The sequence below is a fragment of the Spermophilus citellus genome (genome assembly GCF_964194105.1).
Source record: "Spermophilus citellus genome assembly, chromosome: 2".
In the NCBI taxonomy this organism is placed as follows: Eukaryota; Metazoa; Chordata; class Mammalia; order Rodentia; family Sciuridae; genus Spermophilus; species Spermophilus citellus.
In genome coordinates, this window is record NC_138183.1 from 255,336,990 (window position 1) to 255,359,111 (window position 22,122).

Consider the following 22,122-nt stretch of genomic DNA (forward strand, 5'->3'; position numbering starts at 1 on the left):
GCCACGAGCTCTGGGCCTCGGGCACACACTGCACCAGAGGGCCCACAGGGTTGGAGAGGGGCTGGGCTGCTCCCGCCATCCCAGCCTCCCCTTGATCAGTGACCTAATCCCGCGGAGAAGGGACCTGGTAGGTCAGTGGCACAGAGTGCCTGTCTCCTGGCAGAGCCTGGCCAGCTCCAGTGGGCACTCCTCTTCCTCAGTCTCTGGGGTGCCCTGTTCTTTAAGGTGGTCGTGCAGTCCTGAGTCACGCTGTGAACTGCCTCGACTTGACGGGAGGCTGAGGCTAGCGAGGGATTGTCACAGAGTGCCTTTGGCCCCCTTGCGTCATGGAGAGACCTTGAAGGAGAGCGTAGCGTGGATGTGGGCCAGGGAAAAGGAGCTGACAAGGCTGTTCTCGAGGCCGAGGCAGGACTCAGGGCCTGGAGCGTCGGAAGTGAGTCAGGGCTGCAGCCACCATCCAGGGGATGTGGAGGACCAGGGCTCTGAGCTGAGAAAGCACGGGCCGTCTCTGCAGCCAAGTGAAGGCCAGGCTGGACGGGCAATGCTGGGCCTGGGCTGGCGTTTCAGGGCGCTGTGATGCTGGCCGCGGGGGTGGGGCTTCCTGCCCAGGTCTTTACATCCCTGCTCTCCTCCTTGAAGCAACTACTCTGAACTAAGCCTGTTCTGTTACGAGTCACGTTTTACTAGGAAAACAGTCGGTGGAGGAATCACCTGCGACCCCTGCTCCTCCCAGTCATGCCCTGGGAGGAAGCCCTAGCAACTGGCCAGAGCCCAGGATCAGCATTTGCGGACAGCAGTGGCAGGCACAGGGGCCCACGTTTTCCAGGGAGGACCTGGCCCCTGGGTGTCAGGCTTGCAAACTCAGCTGCTGCCGCCTGTACTCAGCTTGGAGGGCTGGGGACCCTCGCTCTGTCCCTCATCTGCTATTTGCAGGCCCTCAGTAGAACCCTTGATCAGTGTGGCCCACACCCTTTTCTAACAGGGCCTGCCCCACGCCTCTGAGTCGGAGAGCTGTGAATCTGGGATAAGGCCTGCAGGTCTCGGGGCCTGGAGCTGCGAGAAGCCCACCTCCCCCAGGAGGGCAGAACTGGGATCACCCTGTGCAGGGCCGGTGTGGGAACACACAGCCAGGTGGCCCCACTGCGCGCACATCTGAGTTCCTCCCCTGGTGCCACCATTTCCTGTCTGGATCTGTTGCCACCAAGCCTTGGATTCTTGATCTGCAAAAACTGGGATGATTCCTGCCATACACGACCCCAGGAAGGTCCCCAAAGTCACTGCATTCTGCCTCTCTCTGTCCTTCTAGAGTGGCAGCAGAGGGGGAGAGCTGCAGGGGAGAGGCGTGTGGCCAAATGCCTTCTGGGGACTCTGGACCCCAGCTACCAAGGAAAGGAGAGTGGGGACATGGGCCCTGGTGGGCGCCCTGAGGCGCTGCTGCCACTCCAAGACCTGCCTTGGCCTCGGGGCCCAGGACCACCTTTGGGGGCCTGGCCTGGTCCCAGCCCCCCGGTGCCCTGCAGGAGTCCTCTTGTCTGTCTAGCTGTTTCTCCACACACTCACCTGGGGGCTGTGGTGGGCTCCTGTGGATCCCCCCAACTCTCCTGGCTATAAAGCACCGCAGAGGGAGGCCCGTGTCTGCCCTCCTGCACCATGAGTGTGACCCAAGCAGAGCCGCACATTAAGACCCAGAGGGGAGCTGCAGCGTAAGTCAGCCCCGGCCTGCAGAGGGTTGGCAGGGCGCTCGGCCTGTGTGGAGACACACCAAGGGAATGTGTCGGGGCTAGGGCATCCGGGGCGATCCTCTGCTGCCTGGCCTTGTGACCCGGGCCCTAGGCTTAATCCCTGAGTGCCGGGCGGATTATCTCTAAAACAGACATGATAACCTCTCAGTCCAAGGCTGGTGTGGAGATGGGGGTGTTGTGTGCAGGGCAGCAGAGAGGCAGTGGGGTCAGCGTGGGCAGGTTCTGAGGCCCAGGTACTCAGAGCCAGTGCCCCCGCCTTGCCTGCGTCTTAGAGCCTGGCCGACTTGGGAACACCTGGACCCCCAGGGACGTGGGGCCCAGACACTGCCTCCACCCTCCCTCCTGTCCTGGTGTGCATTCCCAGTGTGGGGTGGACAGACAGAGGCGCGGGAGCGCCGGGAGCCCTGCCTTCAGGGAGGAGGGCACGGCCTCCCCTCACTGTGCTGGGAACTGCCCCGAGTCCTCCGTTCCCTTCAGCTCTGAGAGCCTGGCCCTCACGTATCAGCCCAGGACCAGCTGGGGGTGGGCAGGAGCACACAGGGTCCCCAGCAGAGCTCACTGTGCGCACGGCCAGGGGCACAGCCAGGAACCCTCGGAAAGGCAAGTTCCTCTGGTAAGGGACAGGTTCCTGTAAATCAGTAAGGTGAGGCTTCTGAAAAGTCCAAAGGGTGTGAAGAGGTGGCTCAAAAGAAAACCCAAGGCTTTTAATCGTTTGAATAGATAAAAACACAATTGCAATAAAATAAGTATGAATTAAAGCTCCAGTCTGATTTCATGTGTCCGACCAGCGAAGAGGACACCTTGACCCTGCACGGGGCAGGGCAGCTGTGTACCTGCTCACGGTGTGAACAGGGGCGACCGTGCGTGGCAATACCTGCCAACACGTGTAGAAACGTCTTGATCTCACTGGAAACGGGGGAAGGGTCTCTCAAAATGAATCCTTAAGATGGAGACCAGAGTGTTATGAGAAGTAGGTGACTGGGAAGTTCTCTTGAAAAAGTTATTTTATCCCACATGTGACAACAGTGACTGTCGATTCAAATATGTGTTCTTTTTAGGAAAAGAAAAATGAATCGAGAGGACTTCTGGTTTGTTTTGTAGAGTCTCCTACCCAATGAGGGCCTTGGGCATCTGGGAGGCGTGGCAGGGCTCGGTGGCTTCTGCAGGGGCCGAGCCCTGCGCCATCTCATTGGCCCTGCCTTGCCATCTGGCATCCGCCGGGGCCTTCTTTCACCTGGTAACTGCCTGACTCTGTCCAATCTCGCTATCCCTTTCCCTAGACGAATGAACTTCTCTTCAGAAGTGACTCACTGTGCGCTTTATGTTGTCTCTGGTGGACAAGGACAGCCCGGAAAGAGACGGGTCAACAGAGATGCAGCAGGGGTGGGATGGGGGGGACCATGTGGGTGGGGAGGGATGGTGCAGAGGGAGCTAATTTCATAAGTGGTGGGTTCATTAGTGAACATATCTGAATGGTCACTGGCTATTTTTAGATGCCCTATACATCCATCAATAGGGGCTTGTTCCATAAATCACGGCACATGGGGCTCTGCAGCTGTTGATAAAAGGAGGTCTGCTCAGGGTCGTGACACAGACCCTCCAGAACACACAGTGCCTCCCCTTTTCACTGGGGCACACTGGCGCTCAGAGCTTGCCCAGCAACGAGGGGCCCAGGCAGATCCAAAAGGTTTTTTCACAGCGTGGCCTCTGTAGGGAGAGGACCAGCTCACCACGCCGCGGTCACTCTAGACTCTCTAAGCACATCCACTACACCGACCATCTCCCGCCCGGCCACGGTGGCCTTGGTGCTGCCATCGGAGATGCCAGAGACCTCTCGGTGTGCTTGTCTGCAGGCTGCCGAGTTGCGATCGTTCCTTGTGGGCACCTCTGAAGGGTGGCAGTGTGACACCCTGTGAGCCCACCTAGAGTGCCCCTCCACCCACACTGCATGCCTTTTGCCAGGCCCCGCAGCCAGGTGTTCACTAGAGATGGTGCTGCTTCCGGAAAGACCCCGGCTCACTACCTGGGCAGGACGGTGAGCACATCCCACGTGGGAGCAGCCCACCCCGCTGGGCAGAGGACACACTGCCCAGCCCCGAGAAGGCAGCTCTTCAGCTCTGCCATGGAGAGTGTCACCTGTTCCCTATGCATACAAGTGACTGTTGGGCACAAAGATGTCTTCACATGCACAGGCCTGGATGGTCAATAAGCAGTGCCCACCTGCACTACAGGTCATGGGGACAGTGCAGAGAAAAGTCCCATTAGCTGTGTTGCTGTGGGTTAGAGAAGAGGGGCACATGAGTGTCCTGTTCACGTAAAGCCCTCTGGGAAGACCCAGCAGAGAGCTTGGCGGTAACGCTGGGGAGGTGACTTGGGTCAGGGCGCGGGGAGCTTCTTTCCACCACGTCCCTCTGTGCCGCCCTGTGCGTGTGAGCCCATTTCCATGGTTTCTTAACCACACTGACCGCCAGGATCGGCCTGCCCAGCTCGGCGGGCACCCTGGTGGGCTGTGAGTGCGTGGTGGCAGTGCACAGCTCTGGCCAGCCGCGTGGATGGCCCCACGAGCGGTGACTCCCCAGGCGTGGCACTGCGAGGCCCTGGCTCTCATCACTGTGGCTGGGCTGCTCCGGCACAAAGAGGCCTTTGAAAGGAGAGGCAGAGCCGCGTCAGGGCTCCCTGGAGGGTCCGCGGGGCCAGCCTCCACCTGGGGCCCTGCACCCCCCCCACCGAGGGCCCCGGGCTCTTGGGCAGTGGGCCTGTTCGGAGTCCCGCATGTCATATGGAGCTCCTAGTGGGAGACGGAGAAGCGGATGAGTTGCACATGTCCTGCCGGCTGTGTCTCATTGAATACTCAGGTTTCTATGTAACTTCTCTCCATTTTCAGCTGATCTTTGATTTTGGTGAATGGGAAATGACCCACAGGCACCTCCTGTGCTTCTCGTCTCTCTGTATTGACTTAAATGCTCCCTAACGCACATCCACATTGGAGGCTGGTCTCTTTTCAGCTAGAACTTAGATCCCGTCCAGCGTTCGTGTTTACGTTGCCAGCACTGCTCTGGGGAGGGGCGAGGTACCTGCTGCTCAGAGGCGCGGCCGGAGCTGCTCTGGCCCTGGCTGTTCTGGGCCAGTGACACAGTGTTGCCCTAAGAGGGGCCTCGTGCTCCCCACTGGGCACTGCCCCCAGCTGGAGAAGAGGCCACGAGCCCACACCAGGACTGCCCACTCAGGAGGGGTCCACACAGCCTCTCGGGGGCTCTGTCCCGGAACCCCAGCCCCACCTGGGAGCTGGCAGAGAGCTGGGTGGGGAGAAGCCGGCCGAGGGCCCGCCACTGTGAGGGGAAGGAGGAGAGGCAGTCCCAGTGGGCCCAGGGGCGAGGCTGGAAAGAGTCTGCAGCTGGAGTCACACAAAGGACCCTTCAGACCCTGCAGCCAAGGTGCCCAGGGAGCGCCTTTTTTTTTTTTTTTTTTAAACAGCTATTAGGGTGACAAGCCTTTCCAAAGGCCAGCAGTTGGCACGGGTTTCCAGGAAGCTGGTCTGGCACTGGCTAGGATCGGAGCGACTTTAACAGTGCAGTTCAGAAGCAAGGAGTCGTCAGGAAAGGTTTAAGTTCCACAAACTTTTTGAATTATTTTGCAGAATGCTCTGCTTTCCAATCGCCAGGCGCTTGCCGTGGCTCTTTTAACCCGGGGCCAGTTCAAAGGCAGCACCCCCCTGTACATTCCTCCACTGGAGGTGTTTGTCTAACTCCTGGGGACCGGCTTCGCAGGTGCCACCCAGGGCTGGGAACATGGGGCCATCTTCTCATCTTGACAGACAACCCGCCACCGCGCACCTCTCCCCTCCACTGGTCCCTGCTGTGTGCACGCACACCTTCCCGAGCAGGAAGCTGCTCTTTGCCAAGACCGAATGGAATTCAGGTTTCTAGAGGGTGTCCTTGGCCCCTAGCTCCACTGAACCAGGAAGAAAGGTCCTAGTGTGTGTGTTGGGGGCCGGGAGAGGGGCCTCCATCTCTGCTCAGGTCTCCCTGGGCCCCAAGAAAAAACCCACAGCTGGCTGAGTTATCCCAGCCACGCCCAGCCTCAGTGACATTCCTCCCTTTCCTGAGCTCACATGGGGTGGCTCTAGCAGCCCCACTCCCACACCAGGGGTCGGGGAGACCTAGCCTCAGTACTCCTGGGACAGCCCATAGGACACCTGAGAGGTTTGCAGTCCAGGCTCAGGGCAGCTGGAGATCTTGGAGGGTCTCACCAGGCAGGGCACCCCCGTGGGGTCAGATGCAGTTCCTGCCTGACCACCGGCCCCTGGGGCTGAGCTTTCATGCCTTCTCAGAATTCCTTCCAGGAAGTCCCTCTTTAGAGCCATCCTTCATTCTCCTGGCTGAGGTGCTGGAAGCTGGGGGTGAAGGGCTTGCTGCAAGGGCTCACGTGTCCTTCCCTGCAGAGGTTCCCGACAGGCCAGTGAGAAGGGCGGTGACCCCTCCCCCATCCAGCCCAGTTCTTCCAGACCCTGGGATCCAGCATCCTTGGGAGTTAAATATTTACAGGAAAAGGCTGACATGGAGGAGGTAAATGAGCCAGGGTGGCAGTCTGCAGCGCGAGCTGGACAGGCTGGTCACGCTTACTTCTCTGGAACCAGGTCACTGGGCCTTGTACCTTGTGGCCAGGTAGGGGATATGTAAAGAGAGCGACCCTCCTGCAGGCTGTCAGAAAGGACAAATAACTGCTGTGAGCAAGGACATTTATGCTCTGTCCCCAGGCAGGTTGGGTGCCCATGCAGAGGCCAGCTAAACCAGGCCACACCAAGCTCCATGCCTGGCCCCTTTGTTGATTAATGAGACCATTTTCCAAGGCTGAGGCCTCCTGGTAGCCTGGGTAACCTGCTGAGATTGATGCTGGCGGGGAGGCTGAGGGTTTGCAGCCTGGGCCTTGACACCTCACCTGGAGTCCACAAGGGACTCGTATGTCCAGTCACAGTGGAGCCTCTGGTTCTGGCTCCAGAGTACAATCTGATGGAGCTTGGGTCAGGAATGCTACTGCCCCCTGGGGTCTCCTGGCTGTACCAGGAAGTGCTTTCGAGGCCTGACTGGCCAGCTCGCTGTCCGTTTTGGCCAGCAGACCCCATCCTTCAGTGTCCATGTGATGCCTCGACTCTGTTGGCTTCCACTTTTAGGCAGGGCCTGCAGTGGACTCACCAAGGGGTCTCTCTCTTACTTCCTGGGGATGGCTTGCAGGGCCAGGCCCAAGGCCTCAAGTGCCTCTTGCTGCTGACCAAGCAGTCAGTTGGCCAGGGTGTGAGGCCTAGGGAAGTGCCTGGCCACCGGGGCTCCCCTGGTCCATCCTTTCTGAGGGACTTGGTAGAGTCTGGTGGAGGAAGATGTGGACCTGCCAGACCTGCAAGAGAGCAGGCTCTGGCCTCCTGCTCAGGCCAGGTCAGCCCTGCGGATGGGGGGCCCGGCAGCACGGGGATCCCAGGCACTGCCATGGAATATGTGAACCCCGGGCCGGGGGCAGGGGGATGTGCCCAGCGAACGCCTGCTGTGCCCTTGGGGTAGGCAGCCGCACTGCTGTCCCATGAGCCCACCAGCCTGAGCTCCATCAAGCTAGGAGCCACTTACCAAGTGTCACTGCCCCAAAGGCCACCTGTGCTGTGTAGCTCTGGCCCTTGCTCCTGCTCCTAGCCCTTCCTGGTCCCCTGAACCTGCCATTCCAGTCCCCCTTGAGCTCCTACCTGCAGCCCACACACCCAACTTGTGGGGTTCATGGGACATTTCAAAAGAAAAGCAGAAAAAAGTATTCAAGTGTTTCAAACGGGAAGGGGCTTGGTTTACTTTAACAAATCTGGACACGAATGTAAAGAAGACAGTAAGAAACAAACCCACCTCCAAAAGACCTGAGAGGGAGGGTCAGACAGAGGAGGATCCCCTGGGAGCAGAAAACAGCTGTCTATCCAGGACAGGGAGAGGGGAAGGCGCTGGACCCCAATGCAGACCGGGCCAGGGCAGGGGGACAAGCCCAGGAGGCACAGGAGGACTTGAGGTCAGGTCTCTCTGTGACCTCTGTTCTACTCGTTCTACCTCAGGTAGAGACCAGTTGCAGGGCCAGGGCCTAGTGAGGCTGGGGAGCCAGGCTGAGGAGTGCGTGTGGCTCTTGCTCTCACAGCCTGGCCAAGCGCCGGCCTCGGTACCTCAGGGCCTCGCAGAGTCACTGCCGCCTGCCTCGGCTCCCCGCAGGGCGCGTTAGGAGATCTGCTGCCCCAGACATGCAGTTCTGATTAGTATGGGGGCCAGGGCCCAAGTCTGAGAAGGCAGGAGGAGTGAAAACACCCCTTAAAGAACCCTTGAGTGGCCCCAAATCGTCCCTTTCTCCAAGCTTTCGGTGACCTCCTGCGAAGTCGCTCTGCACACCCATGTGGGAGAGGCCTGTGTGGATGGCCAGGGCCCCTGGGGAAGGTCTGTCAAGTGTCCACAGGCCTGCTGGTGCCACCTCCAGGAGGGTTCTCGGGGCCTGCACACGTGTGTGGAGAGCACACTCAGGGAGAAGCGGGAGCCTCACCCAGAGCCCAGACCTGGACTCCCTCGACCTCCGTCTCCACTTTCTGAGATGGCACACCAGGGTTCCCATGGGGCCAGCCAGACCCACACGTTCATCAGATCTCCTCTGCTGGCCAGTCACCACCAAGGACATGCACGCAAGTGTGGTCTCTGCCTGGGACACCTGCTTTGTCCCTAGAGGGCTTGCAAATCCAGCGTGAGTGTCCTCAGGAGGTTGTGGGGCACCGTGAGAAGCCACAGAACTGGGCCACTTTGCATCCTGTAGGACGGTCAGCCTTGCTCCTGGGCTTCCTGGCTGGGGGTGCCAGGTCTGTGGTGTACCTGAGGCTTAGCCCACAGAAATCTCAAGCAGGAGGAGGCCACAAGATGTCAGATGACCATGCCCAGACCATCCTGCCATGGATGGCTCCCTCCCCGCTGTGGTCACAGAATCCCTGTGTCATGTCTGCCTCTCCATCGGCCTGCCACCCTCAGGATTCCAGAATGGCTCCTATGGCACAGTCCCAGGCTCCTCTGGGGGCAGGTATCTGGGAGTGAGCCCCTGTGGCCAGTCCCTCCGTGTCCCCTTCTGTGGACCCAGGTGACCAAGCCTACCAGGTGCCCTCCAGCATACCAAGGGTGTGGCTGTGTCTCCGCCGATGGCAGCGCTTCCTGTTCAACCCAGCACAAAAGCACACACAGTGGTGCTTAGTTAATGCTCTTGGGATTTCAGCCTGTTCCAAGCATCTGAAAGCCACCAAGTCTGCGAGTAGTGCTGCCACCCTTGGGACCATCTCTCTGTACGTCACACACGGGTTTCCCTGTGGCCCCTTCGCCCCGTCCCATGCAGGGCTGAGGGTGGCCGCTGCGTGACTCCTCTGCTGCTCATTCTGCTGAAGGTGGGCATCAGCACTGGCCGGCGGGCCCAGCAGGAACGAGAACAAAGGACAGAAGCACAGGGGCCCTGACGCGACTGCCATGGGGCGTACGAGTCCTCTGGCCTCACCTCCAAATCCTCAGAGCAGAGCGGCGGGTGCCAGGTTTCCTCCTGTGCCACCCAGAAGCCAACAGCTTACGGTCCCCTTCCTCCGCTACCCGAGGCTTCCCCTGCTGCTGCCCACTGCAGACCGTCCTGGGGCTTGGACTCTTGGATTCTAGGTCCCCCTTCATAAGGACAGCACCTGGTAGCCTGGCTCCATTTGTGTCCCTTCGAAACTTAAGACCTGGAAGTTGTGAAGGTTCTCAGCCAGGTAAGGAATGTCCCCTTGGGGTCTCCCACCACAGGGTGACGTTTGATACCGGCGCTTGCCCCAGTCAGATGTATGGCTGGACACCTGATCCCATCTCCTTGAGTCCCTACGCCAACACTGTGGCTCCTAGAGACTGGGTGACTGCCCAGGCTCCTGAGGGCAGGCGGGTGAGCCCCGCTGGGCGGCGGTTCCTGGCAGAGGTGTCCCTGGGCCTGGTGAGTACACAGCGAAGCACACTGTCGGTGGATGAGGGGTAAGTGTGTCAGGCTGTCCAGCCATGGCACCACAGGCTGAAGAGCACAGAGAGGAGAGAGGATCAGCTGACAAGGGACACCCGGGCCGCAGCTCAGCAGCCCCAGATGGCACAGGGCCCATCCCGAAGTCCTCTGGGATCCGAAGTGCCTGGAGAAGCGGTTTCACAGGGACACTGGCCTGTGCACGGTGAGGCCGAGGCTCTAACAGGACACCAGCCTCGTCACCAGAGCCTGCAAGCCCAGAGGCTGAGACTTGTCAACACGTTGCAGTGGCAGTGGTGTCCGGCCCCGCAGAGAGAGTAGCTCCCATCCGACCGGGGGGCCGAGGGGGTCCAGAAACAGCCACACGTCAACAGGGAGCTGATTCACAACTGTGCTGGTCCCCAGGGAGGGGCAGAGGAAGGACCTTTCGGTGGAGGTGCTGAGTCAGGCTGGGTCCCTTGGAGGGAGAAGCGTACCTTGACCTCCACCTCACAGTGCTGGGAAAATCCGCTCCAGATGGACTGCAGATCCCCATGTGAAAGGTGAGCTGATAAAGCTCGGAACACACCAGAAGATCTTTATGACCTTGGAGCAGTCAGAGTTTCTCAAGTAGGACGTAAACAGCACTATCCAGAGAGGAAATGTCTGATTAACTGGACCACATTAAAATTAAGACCTTCTGTTCATCAAAAGAGGCCATCAGGAGACGGGACCAGGCCGCCCGCGGGGGGAGGCAGTGCTTGCAGTCCACACGCTGGCCTCTCCCAGAGTTCCCTGGGGCACAGAGAACGGCTGCTCTCTGAGAAAAGACAGCCGACAGGCAGGAGAGGTGGACACTGTGCTGAGGGCCACGGGAACACAGGCGGGGGCTCAGCCCTGCTAGCCATCGGGTCACCACAAATTAAAACTGCCATCTGATGCCCCCAGACACTACCACACAGCTAGAGAGTGGTGAGGACGTGAACAGCTACCTTGGGGTGCATCTGACAGTGTTTCCTAGATGCCCCCAGGGCCACTTGTGACCTAGGTACAAGCTCACCACAACACTGCTGTCTGCCCTGTGGTGTTCCTAGCTGCCTCCCACTGGGAAGTGTCCAGTGGCTATGGACAGTGGAGTGAATAACCAAGAGCAGGCCAGGCAGTGGTAGAGCCGCCTCAAGAGCCCGGGGGAGCAGGAGAGGAAGCTCGGCCAGTGCCCAGCGAAGGCGGCTGGAGACAAGGCAGAGGCGCCGTGGGATTCCATCTAAGTGAGACTCCTGCTTGGGCACAACTGGCTGTTGCTGCTGAAAATGGGGCTGGTGCTCCCTCTCAGGGTGCCAGGGAGAGGAAGGGAGCCCGAGGCGCTTCCTAGGGGTCTGCTGACCCCTGGGAGCTGCACCCACAGGTCCAGGTGGCAGATGCATCAACTGGGCACTGGATGCTGTATACTTCTCCCTTGAGCCTTGTACAAGGACAGGCCTTTCTGGGCCTCACTAGGGAGATGGACAGACCAGTCCTGCAGAGGCCCATCCCCTCAGGCTCCCTGACCAGGGCCTTGGAGCTCCCTCCTGGTCGGTCGCCTCTTTCCGGTCTAGGTGGAGCACTGACACCAGCAGGGCAGTGTAAAGTCACTTCGTCCTCCGGCCCCCTCTGTGGAGCGTGTGTTCCTTCCTCACTGCCCACCTGGCTGAGGGCCTGGGTAGCGTCCAGGCATGGAGGCTGCAGTGGCTGAGGTTGAGGCCTTGCTGCCTCTCTCGGGGCCTCCTTCCTCACACTGGGGCCCCTCCTCAGAGCAGCAGGCCAAGAGGCCAGCGCATCCTTCTCACATGCACAGATGGAGGAGGGGAAGCCTGGGAAGCAGGGGGCCACTGAGGGCTGCCCGCAGCTGGGCCCGCGCAGGCTGGGAGCCAGATCGAGGGCATCCGATTCCCAGTCCCATCTCTTTCCCACTGAGCCTCTCTGCCTCGCTTTTAATTTAATTAGGAGAACATTTACCACCCCCTCCCCTGTGCATTTCAGAGATGGGTTTGTGCCTGGCTGGCCGTGTGGGGCTCTGACGGGGGACTCTGTGACTCTGAGTTCTGCTCCGTCCCCAACCCGGGCTCCCCTGGGGCTTCCTTGGCACCACCGGGCAGAGGTGATCTGGAACTTGAGGCCGGGCCCTCCCCGGGTCCCGACACTGGGCCTGGCACAGCCCCTCAGTCCCTTTCCACTCGGGGTTGCGGGTTGGGAAACCAAGGACGGCGCAGTGGAGCTTGCCACGGAGCCATGCCCTGTGCTGAGCAGGCCCATCAGGAGCTGGTCCTGTGCCAGCCGTGTGGCGTTGGCCCACATTTCCAGAAGGCACGGCTGGCCCCGGCCTCGCTGACAAACACGGAATTCAGGAGACGTGAGTTCTGCTGTGGATGAAAGCCAGGCCACAGCGGCCTTGCTGGAAAAGAGAAACTTGAACGCCTTGGCGTGAGATTCTGCAGGGTCCAGGAGAAAGTCGAAGACATGGAAATTCTAATTAATGCACACAGGGCTGGTGTTGCTCAAGGGTTTCCACGGTTGTCGTGTTGCAAGAGGCCAGGCAAGCACATGGTCACTAGGGCAGCCCTTGGTCACCTGGTGCTGCCTGCAAGGGCCCAGCCCACATGCTGGCCTTCCCTCGGCCACCTCTGTGCCTTCTGCCCAGCTCAGGGCCCCAGCCTCCCCACACCCATCCCAGTGGACTGGGTGCCCCTCGACGGCCCCCACAGCGCAGGTGCCTAGTGTGCACGGGCTGAGGCTTGCCCATTCCAGATGTCGCAACAGAGAAGACAGGCAGGGTCAGGGCCCAAGTGTCACGAAAGGACCTGTCGCAAGGCCCGGCAGGCGCAGGCGCTGGGCTAGCGGTAGCTTGAGCTCTGGGGCCATCCTGCTTGGGTGTCCAGGTACAACTGATGAGGTTCCAGGCCAGCCCTGGCTGGCTCAGGAGCCCTGTGGGGGACTGCAGAGTGGTGGTGAGAGCAGCTCACCCAGGCCATACTGCACACGGCTGAGCTCAGAGCCGCTGGTGGCCGTGCCTGGGCCTGTGTCAGCACTGTGGCAGGTCCTGCAAGGTCTGGCCCATGTCCTCTGCTGGGGCTAGGAGGGCTCTCCATGCTGCAGTGGTAGCCCTGGGGTCACCCTATCTGCAGCCTTGGTGTGATGGAGAGCGAGAGGTCACAAGGGGACACACAAGGGCCCAGCCCCACGCCAAGGGTTCAGGGAGCTGGTACTTAGGACCAGAGGCAGAGGCCACCCAGCCTAGGAGCAGCTGGGGGACTCCCCGAGGCAGGATGACTGAGGAGACACCAGACGATGGGGTTCTGACGGCTGTGCATACGCCACAAGGGCACTCTAGATGTGAGACACCAAATGTCAAGTACAGAGTGGTAGCCCCCACTGTCCTGCCAGGGCCCTCAGTGAAGAGGACAGCAGGTAGGACGGGATTCAGGGAACTCATCTTGGCTGTCGATGTGCAGGGTCCCCCGTCCCCTTGAGGTCCCCAATGCTACCCACAAAGGCCCCACTCCCGGCTTTGTCCACGCCTGCCCTTCAGAAGCCCAGAACAAGGCTTTGGGGTGGAGGAGTCGGGGAGCCTGAGGCAGAGGGGCTCCCTTCCGGCCCATCAGTCTCAGGGAGAGAGGTGTAGGCACGGCAAGGGCCCCGGGGCTGCGTGGTGAGCCGATGGGGTCGGCGGAGCCACTCTGTCCCCCAGAAGCCTGTGCCCAGTCCCTCCTCACCAGCAACTCCCTGTTTTACGCCAGGTCTGTGAGCCCCCAAACCCCCACCAGCCAACAGCCCTGGAAAGAAGCCTCGCCCGGCCCCAGGGATCTTCCCCACATCCAGGCTGCAGGGACCTCACCTCCGGGCCCTGCAGGCGGGAGAGCTGGAGAGAGACACAACATGTGTCTGTTTACGCCTTCAGCTGAGCGCTGGGGCTGCCCAGCATGGCAGGAGAGTGCGGAAGAGAGACGGGTCTGGTTCTCGGCAGCCACCCACTCTGCCCCTTTCAGGTCCCTGTCACCAGGTGTGTGCCCGTCTAACCTGCACGGGTCCGTGTGCCCAGCTGCCCACAGGAGCTCACTCAGCTGGGGCCGCAGGACCCTAGCTGAGTGACAGGCATGCGTGGCCAGGCAGGCCATGCGAGAGCCAGGGGACATAGCCCCATGGATACACAAAGATGGTCACACCCACGTCCACACTGTGCCCACTTGGGCCTGCCTGCTCCCCAGGGTGGGGTGGGGTCTTGGCCAGGCCCCTGGCCCTGGGGTCCCTGGAACAGGACACTAGTGTGCCTGTGCGCTAGCTCCTCCAGCTGGGACCCCACCTGAGATGCCCAAGGATGCAGGTGCCCAGGGGCTGGCAAGAATGACTATCCAGTGAATGGACGGCGAGCGATGGGCCTGCATCTGGGGTCTGGTCTGTGCCGGGAGAGCAACGGGGAGTGGGTTCCACAGAGAGGAGTGGTCACGAGGGCGAGAGGGGAAGACTGAGTGGCCCTGGAGGCCTAAGTGGCATCTTTGGGCCTGCTGGGGTTTCCAGTGTCCTCCTGGCGGTCCCCATTCCTGAGTGGCCTCTGACACCCACGTGACACACGCTGCCATTCACCTCTAGTGTCTGTCACTTTGGGTTCTCACGCCTTGGGCTGACTGAAGCCTGGAGCTCAGCACATGCCGCTGTTCTGCCTCTGGGGCCAGCTGTGTCTGCCCACCTGTCTGCTGGCCTCTCTGCCCACAACCCACTCCTGCCCGCTTACCCAGCCGGCCTGTCACACTGTCTTTGGAGGTGGAGTCACCCTGTGGCCTCCTCTGAGCCCAGGAAACTCCCTCTCCATGTCCTGCTAGCCGTGGAGCACTGCCACCCTCGCTGTGGGCCTGGGTGGCCTAGGAAGGTGGCCTGTCTTCCTGGGTTGGCCTCCCTTTGGCTGCCTGGCCCTGCCAGCCGCTGGTCACTCGAGCAGACCCCGCACTGTGGTTCCCAGTTACTCAGCTACCTGCCGGGCTAAGTTCACACCTGGCTGTTGGCAGGAGCAAGAGGCCCTGGGCCACAGTGTGACGAGGGTGCACAAGGGTGGGTCAACCTCCGACCCCAGAGAGCCCCAGGAGAAGATGCACCCTCGCTGCAGAGTCAGGAGAGCAGCAGAGAGCCAGCGAGCCGCCCCTGAGGGCCGAGAGTGGTGCTCCTGCAGGGGACTGCCCGACGGGGTGGTGCCCACGGGCCTGAGCAGCCACCCACCCCACTGCATGGTGTCCCCTGGCTTCCTCGGTGGCCTTCCCGAGTCGCATGTCGCAGGGGAACCACAGCGTGGTTGGTGCCGGGAATTGGCGGGGGAAGCTGTAACTCAGGGCGTGTCCCAGGCCGGCAGTGCCCGGGGCGGCCAGCTGGGAGGTGTGGGAAGTCAGCCGTTTGCTGTACCGGAAGGAGCCCCTGAGGTCAGCAGTGACGATTGGCAGATGGCACCCACACCTCCATGGCTTTGGCCAGGGTTCAGCAGGGGAGGGAAGGGACTAGGAGAGAAAGACGATCTTCTGGGATGCTCAGGGCGCAGAAACCAGTGGAAACCATCGTGTGGCGTCCCCCATGCGGTGGACTGTCCCTGCCCTCCTGGCAGCAGTGGCCCTCGGCTCCCGAGGGTGGGGAGGGTGCTGCGTGCTGGCAGGCCAGCATGTCTTCCCCTGTGCCAAGGTGCCCCTCTGAGCCCAGCCCCTCCGGCCCAGACTTGGGCGAGTGGCACTCACTGTGACACGTGGGTGATGGGGGCCAGCAGCGTCTCCCCTTCCAGGTCCAGGCCCTCGGCAAAGCTGCTGGTTCTCAGGAAGTGGGCCGGGCTCACCTCCAGCAGCGTGGGGCTCTTCCTCACTGTGGAGAAGGTACACGGACACCATGAGGCCTCCCCAGACAGGCTGAGCTCAAACGGCCACCCCCACCTTGCTGCGGGGGCAGAGACCTGTGAGCTCCTGGGCCCTGGCGCTCAGGAACCCCAACCATCAGGCTTGCGCTGGGAGGGGCGGGGGCGAGCCGGTGACCTCAGTGCCCCAGGATGGTAATGGCCAGTGACTTCTCAGTGTGGGGCTGAGCCCACGAGTTACGGGCCTCTCCCCAGCCTTACACCCGCCGGCTGGGTCAGGATAAAGGACCGGCACAGGTCTAGTGAGGCAGGATGCCCACGGCCACGCTGTCACGCACACACCGCAGCCACAGGCCAGGAACTGGAGGGTGATGTGGGTGCGCAGAGCCCTGCTCCGGTCACCGTGTGCGGCAGCCTCTGAACCTGTGGGTGCTTGGGCTCAGCCTACCCTTTCTTCAAGATTTTATTGCACAAGAAGTGAGTGCACCCGAGAGCTGGGGCAGTTCAGAGGTCTCCAGGGGCTTCCCCCGGCGGGCCCCATGTGAACTGCTGGCTGGATCCCAGGCTGCCACCCCTCTGCTCATTGCAGCAGCACCTGCCGGGGCGCTGCTCTGTGCCTGTCTCTGTCCCTGCCACTGTGCCCCCAGGCTCCTCATGTTTCTCCAGGGGCGTGGACGTGGACCCTACGACTCCTCGGCCTAGACCTACGGCGTGAGCACGCCCACTCCGTGTGTGGGGTGCCCAGGCCTCGTAGATCTAGGCTCCTCCTGTGGACGGTGACAAGAAGCTGTCACGTGGGGGTGGGGGAGTGGGGGAGGAGAGTGTGTCCTCTGCTGTTTCAGTCAGTGTTGCTGGTGGCACCCGATGCCTCCCCATTTCCCCTTGTCCATGACGGCTGTTGGCGCCCTTGGTGAGGCCCACCGAGCTGGCGAGGCCCAGGTGCCGGGTGCCTTTCTGGGCCTGGTGGCTACAGGCTTCTCTCAGAACTGCCTGTTCATGTCCTTCACTCATCTCTGCGTCTCCCTGTTTAGGAAATGTCTACATTGGAGGAGATCCTCTGACGTAGGAGGGACAGGCACTTTCTCAGTCCCCTCTGGGGCTTTTGGACCTCAGTTGTGTTATCATAGAGGAGGTTTTGTTTTTTTATGATGATCTATCTTTGGCTTTATGAAAAACGAAAATGTCCTCGTAGCTAAGTAGTACAACTGCCTTTTAAGTTCATTCCTAACCAAAGTCGAACGTGTGTCAGTGTGAGTTTCACCGCGTGGTGGTCATCCTCATGTGAGAAATTAAAAGGTACTACATACGACCCGAAGAATGAGTCTAAAATAAAACTAGTACCAGAACACATAAGGGATGCTTATAATTCAGCAGGAATAAAGCCAACAATCAATATAAAAATTGTATCATAAATAAGTACATAAAAAGGTGCTTGGTCCACATCAGTAGTCATTGTGGAAATACAAATGCAAACCACAGTGAGGTCCGCCACAGCTTTAAAAGAATGCTGAAGCCCAAAGGAACACCCCCCCCCCCCACCCCGGCCACTGTGAGCAGAGGGCCGGGACCTCTGTGCTGGCCGAGTGCAAAGCAGCCAGCCACCTGCAGAAGGTCCAGCAGTTCCCTGTAGCCTGCCCAGCCCGCATGACCTGGCGGTCCCTTTCCCAGACCCGTAGCTCAGTGAAGTGGAAACGTGCGTGAGGGTCGTACAAACAGTAAACATCCTAGATAACAGGAGCCGGGGCTGGGCCTGGGGTAGAGGTCAGCCACGGCAGCGTGAGCTCCAAGTTAGCTTCCCAGAGACACGGGATGGATGCAGAAGTGTGGATGTGTGTGCCCAGGTCACGCCTAGACGTGTGCTTTCTCTCTCCACGAGGAGGCCGGAGCAGTGACGCCCTGGGTTGGGGGCGATTCTGGGCGGGCACAGGGGAAACGCAGGGGAGCCTGGAAAGAAAGGAGATGCTCAGAAGGAGTGACCCCAAAAGGACAGAGCCTGTCCATAGGACACGTGGCCAGAGGGTGGCCGCAGCCAGAAGGAGGTGGGCAACAAGCAACAGTGTGGGATCATGATCAAAAACACGTTCTTGAGTCTGGGCGGACTGACCCCTGAACAGCCGGAGGAGAGGGCAGACCCTGCTTAGAGGGGAATTTCAGAGAATTAGTTTAAAAGGAATGAAGAAGAGAGACGCTCGCGGTGATATTGGCTGTAGGAAAGATCCACAGGTGAATGTGGACATTTTAGGGTAAACCTCCAAATGTCTCCCCAAAGATGCTTGGCACCTACCACGGTTCTGTGTGCTCTCCTGAAGTGGCAGCTGCAGGGGCTGGACCGGGTGGAAAGGGGAGATGGCCTAGTCCCACCAAGGACCTGGCCCACACTGCCCTAGCCACAGATCAGGAGCAGCAGCGATACACCACGTGACGCGACCCAGGGAGAAAGGTCACTGGCCTCCGGGGTGCCCTTCTTCAAACCCAGAACCCAGGCCCATCCCGAGACAGCACCGGGCAAACCCCCCCAGGCATCACTGCCCTGGACTGGTGTTCCCCAAGTGTCAAGGGTGTGAGAAGCCGGGCTGGGGAGCCCTCACAGATCCAGGAGACCAGGGAGCCTGCGGAACAGAGGTGGACAGTCCTGGCTCAGACGTCGGGTTCAAGCTAGAGAAGCGCCGAGCTGTGGCTCAGTGGGGGTGCAGGGCTGGTTTCTTGGTCTGGCCAGCGCACCGTGGCCATGGGAGATGCTAGGGGGAGCTGATGAAAGGGATATGGTAGCTCCAGCACCTTTTGCCCCTCATGTAAATGGAAAAGATTTTATATCTTTATACACACACGTAGATCAATAAATAGAGTGAAAAAACAAAACCAATATACAGTAGGGCCCAAAGAGATGGGAGAAAATGTGGAGAAACATGAGCACTTCTGAGAAACGCACAGGACGAAACGCGAGGGGGGCGCTGGCCTTCATTTCACTGCTGGGCCCTCGAGGCTGGGAGATTCTCCTGAGAGCTACTCTCTCTCTAAATCCCCCAAACAAAACACCCAACAGTCCCAATGGTTGTGTGTGAGCACCACGGCAAGCCGATTCAAAGATCTTGCAAGAATTGGCAAAGCTCTTCAAGAACAGGGTAGTAATCCTGTCATCCCAGCAGCTGGGGAGGCTGAGACAAAAGGACCACAAGTTCAAAGCCAGCCTCAGCCATGGTGAGGCCCTAAGCAATTCAGTGAAACCCTGTCTCTAATAAAACACAAAACAGGGCTGGGTCTAGTGCCCCTGAGTTCCATCCCTGGTAACACACACACACACACACACACACACACACACAAGAACAAGGCAGGGAACTTGTGTTTCCCCCAAAGCAGTGGTGATCACAACTGCACCATGGATGCAGGGGAGGACAGGCCACAGGGCAGGACTGAGCATCAGGAAGGAGCTGCTGGTGGTGCTGTCAGGGTGGCACAGGGGGTATGGGAGGAAGATGGATGTTGCAGTCAGATGGCCGGGGTAGCTGGCTGAGTGCACAGGGAGATGTCACATTGGACCCTTAATTTGCCATACACCAAGAAGGCACGGTTGGCCAGGGGATCGAGACCTAATATGAAGAGTGCGACCATAAAGCCTGTATGATCGGATGTAGAACATCATCTTCATGACCTCAGAGCTAGGAAGGACGTCTTTTTTTTTTTAACAGCAAGAGTAATTAATTTGTGTTATCAGTAAGAGCTGATCGCCCAAGTGTATCTTAAAGAAAGACTACCTCAAAAGCATACCTACAAAATACAAAGAACTCCTGCGAATTAATAAGAAAAATACGAATGACCTAATAAAAGATGGTAACAGACCAAAAAAATAGCACATCAGAAAAGAGGAGTCCAAGCAGGAGGCTGAGAGCATGTGGAAAGGTGTCGTGCCTGAATAGCAATCAGGGAAATGTAAATAAACGCAGGAGCTCCTGGCCCGTGGGGGCCAGCGGCAGGCTTCCAGCAGGAAACTGAACAGACATTACTTAGTCACAGCCGGGAAAGGGCTCCGAGTGAAAGGCTCCGTGCCCAGGACATCCTCAGAGAGACCAGGGAAGGACCGGTAAGCCTCAAGGAATGTGCGCGCACTCAGGGCCTGCAGGTCTGGGGCCTGGCGGGAGCCTGTTCCCACCCCCATCCAGAGACTCGGGGCTGAGATTCAAGGACCCTGCGTTATATTATACAGTTGTCAAGTGACGGGACTAAAACTTCATCCAGGATTCCAATGTTCTTTTGGAAAAAAAGAAAGAAAAAGAACACAAGTGCATATTTCAAGGTCTGCATCACTCTATTCAGGGCAGGGAGGGGCCGAGTGGAGGCTGGGGGACCGCGGTCCCAACACCAGGACAAGGAGTGCCGTCCCTGCAGCCCGAGGGCCAAGGGTGAGCCTCTCAGCTCCTGAGCAGGGCCCAGCCCTGGGTTTAGGAAACTCAAATGTGCACATGGGTTGGCTGCGGAGCGGGTGGGGCCCGCACCTGCCAGCGAGGAATGCTTGCTCTTGGGTTTAATCCTGGGAATGGCACCAGGGGCCCCTGCAGGAGGGTCAGGGAGAGGGGCACCACAGGGTTGTTCTCGAAATCAAAAGGAGAGGCTCCTGCCCGCCAGGCGTGTGTGTGTGTATGTGTGTGTGTGTGTGTGTGTGGTCAGTGGGGTGTGTACCTCCTTCATGGGGAGCAGTGTCCAGACCGCCACCTGCCCCCACTCCGACCTGCATACACAGCCAGAGCAGACTCTAGACAGGAGCTTGCCCCCCCACCAGTGCCGCCACCTGAGGCAAGGGCTGGGGTGCAGCGCTGTGCCCCAGAGGCCCCGCTGGTCACCCCACCTCTGAGGAGCCCACAGCCAGCCCCTCAGAGACAGCCGAGCCGTGTGAATGTGGCCGGGCAGCACATCTGGACACCCAGACCCGCAGGGGCACCGGAGCATGCCAGGTGCTCCCTGCAGGACCAGCCAGAGTGCCTGGCTCTGGGAAGAGCACTGCTCCGGTGACAGTGAAGTCACACTTTCCTCAGACAGTCCCAGTTTTGATGCTTTCATTCCTTGGCTGCCTGCGCCTTGTTGAGGCCAGAATCTGGGCCTAAGTTTTCAGGGCAGAACAAAACAATTTTGTTTTCTAGGAAAATGGGAGGTCTGGGATGGCGGTGCAGCCCAGGCGTGGCCACTGGCCCAGCTGGGCCTGCCAGCTGCCAAGCCTCACCCTCTCAGGAGAACCGGAACCAGGCTCAGCACTCTCCCCTCAGCTAGTGGGCCTGCGTAGTGGGGTGACCTGCGTTTTATTGAGAGAAAAGATGAGCACAGAAAAAAGACTGGAAGGAATCGTCACAGCACCGGCCGCAGGGTCTTGGGGCAGGGACTCCGGGCCCTCTCCCTCCCTCCGTCCTGCAGTGAGGACATTTCACAAGTCAGGACATAGGGGTGGACATCTTCCCGTCCGAGCCTGCTCACAGGCAGCACACACTAGAGCGTCTTTCTTCCTCCTGCCTCAAGCTGCCCACGTGGCTCGCTCACAGGACTCGCGGCCACGAAGCTCTCCCAGGCCCGCGCCCAGCAGCATCTGGCCTCACTTCTTCCGCCTTGTGCTCCCAGCCCCACCCTGCTCGGAGAGGCCGGCAGAAGGCTGATGTGCCCTAAGGCCCTGCTGCCCGCTGTTGGGGCCTGCTGGTCCCTTGCGGGGCCCTTCCCAGGAACTTCGCCCAGCTGCTCACCCCTGCCCTCCTCCTCCTGAATGATCAAGATCCCGCTTAATCTCTCAGGTGTAACCCAAGCCCTCTTCCCCCACAGGCTTTCCAGGGCTCCGGAGATTGCCCCCTCCCCTCGATGGCTGTGGGGCTTACGGGTGCCTGGCCCTGGGCACAGGAACCTGGCCTGGCGCCTCTTCCACGTCCCTCCAGCGCCTGGCACAGGCCAGTTCCCTGAGCCAGCTCACCCCACGGGGATAAACAAGCTGGCTCCGTCCTCCCCAAAAGAGGCCCCTTCCCTGGCCCCCTCGAGAAAGCTCCCTTCTTGGTTGATTCCCAAAGCCCTGTAGATCCTGCACCGTGAGGGACGAGCCCTCCCTAGGGCATCCGGACAGCTGCAGCCAGGCCCTGCGTGACGTGGCTCAGCCGCAGCCCCCCAGCCTGTGCCAGCTGCCCGTGCCTGACTCAGACCCTGAGCCAGAGCAGCCCCGCCACCACCTGTGTCTCCACTCAGAGGCGAGCAGTAAGGGACGTGGACAGAGAGTGTAAAGGCCATTCCCACAGCAGCTGCCAGGAGCGGGCCAGGGTGGGTGAGACGTATGTCCACAGCTGGCCGCCGGTTCCGCCTGGGAAATACCTTGTTGAAGTGGACACCTGTTGTTTTTGCCTGCCCAGCAGCCAGCCCTGGCTTCTGGAAACAGCTTCTCGAATCTTCCCTGGGCTCCTCCTCTCCCGTCCTAGTGTGCAGGGTTCTGTCCCCTGGCCATCGCCAGGGTGGGCTTGGTGACCAGGCCTTGGCCAGCAGAAGCCCAGCTGCCCATCGAGGTGGTCTGTA

The 22,122-nt window shown here is 59.9% G+C and overlaps 1 protein-coding gene across 2 annotated transcripts in view; it reads right to left on the reverse strand.

Moving 5' to 3' along the window:
• KCNQ1 (potassium voltage-gated channel subfamily Q member 1) overlaps nt 1-22,122 on the reverse strand; it is a 313,157-nt gene that overhangs the window by 135,152 nt on the left and 155,883 nt on the right. For both annotated transcript variants that reach the window (XM_081280808.1, XM_081280807.1), the window contains exon 11: nt 15,485-15,605. In XM_081280808.1, the coding sequence (XP_081136934.1) occupies nt 15,485-15,605 (121 nt within the window). The remainder of the gene's footprint in view (nt 1-15,484; nt 15,606-22,122) is intronic.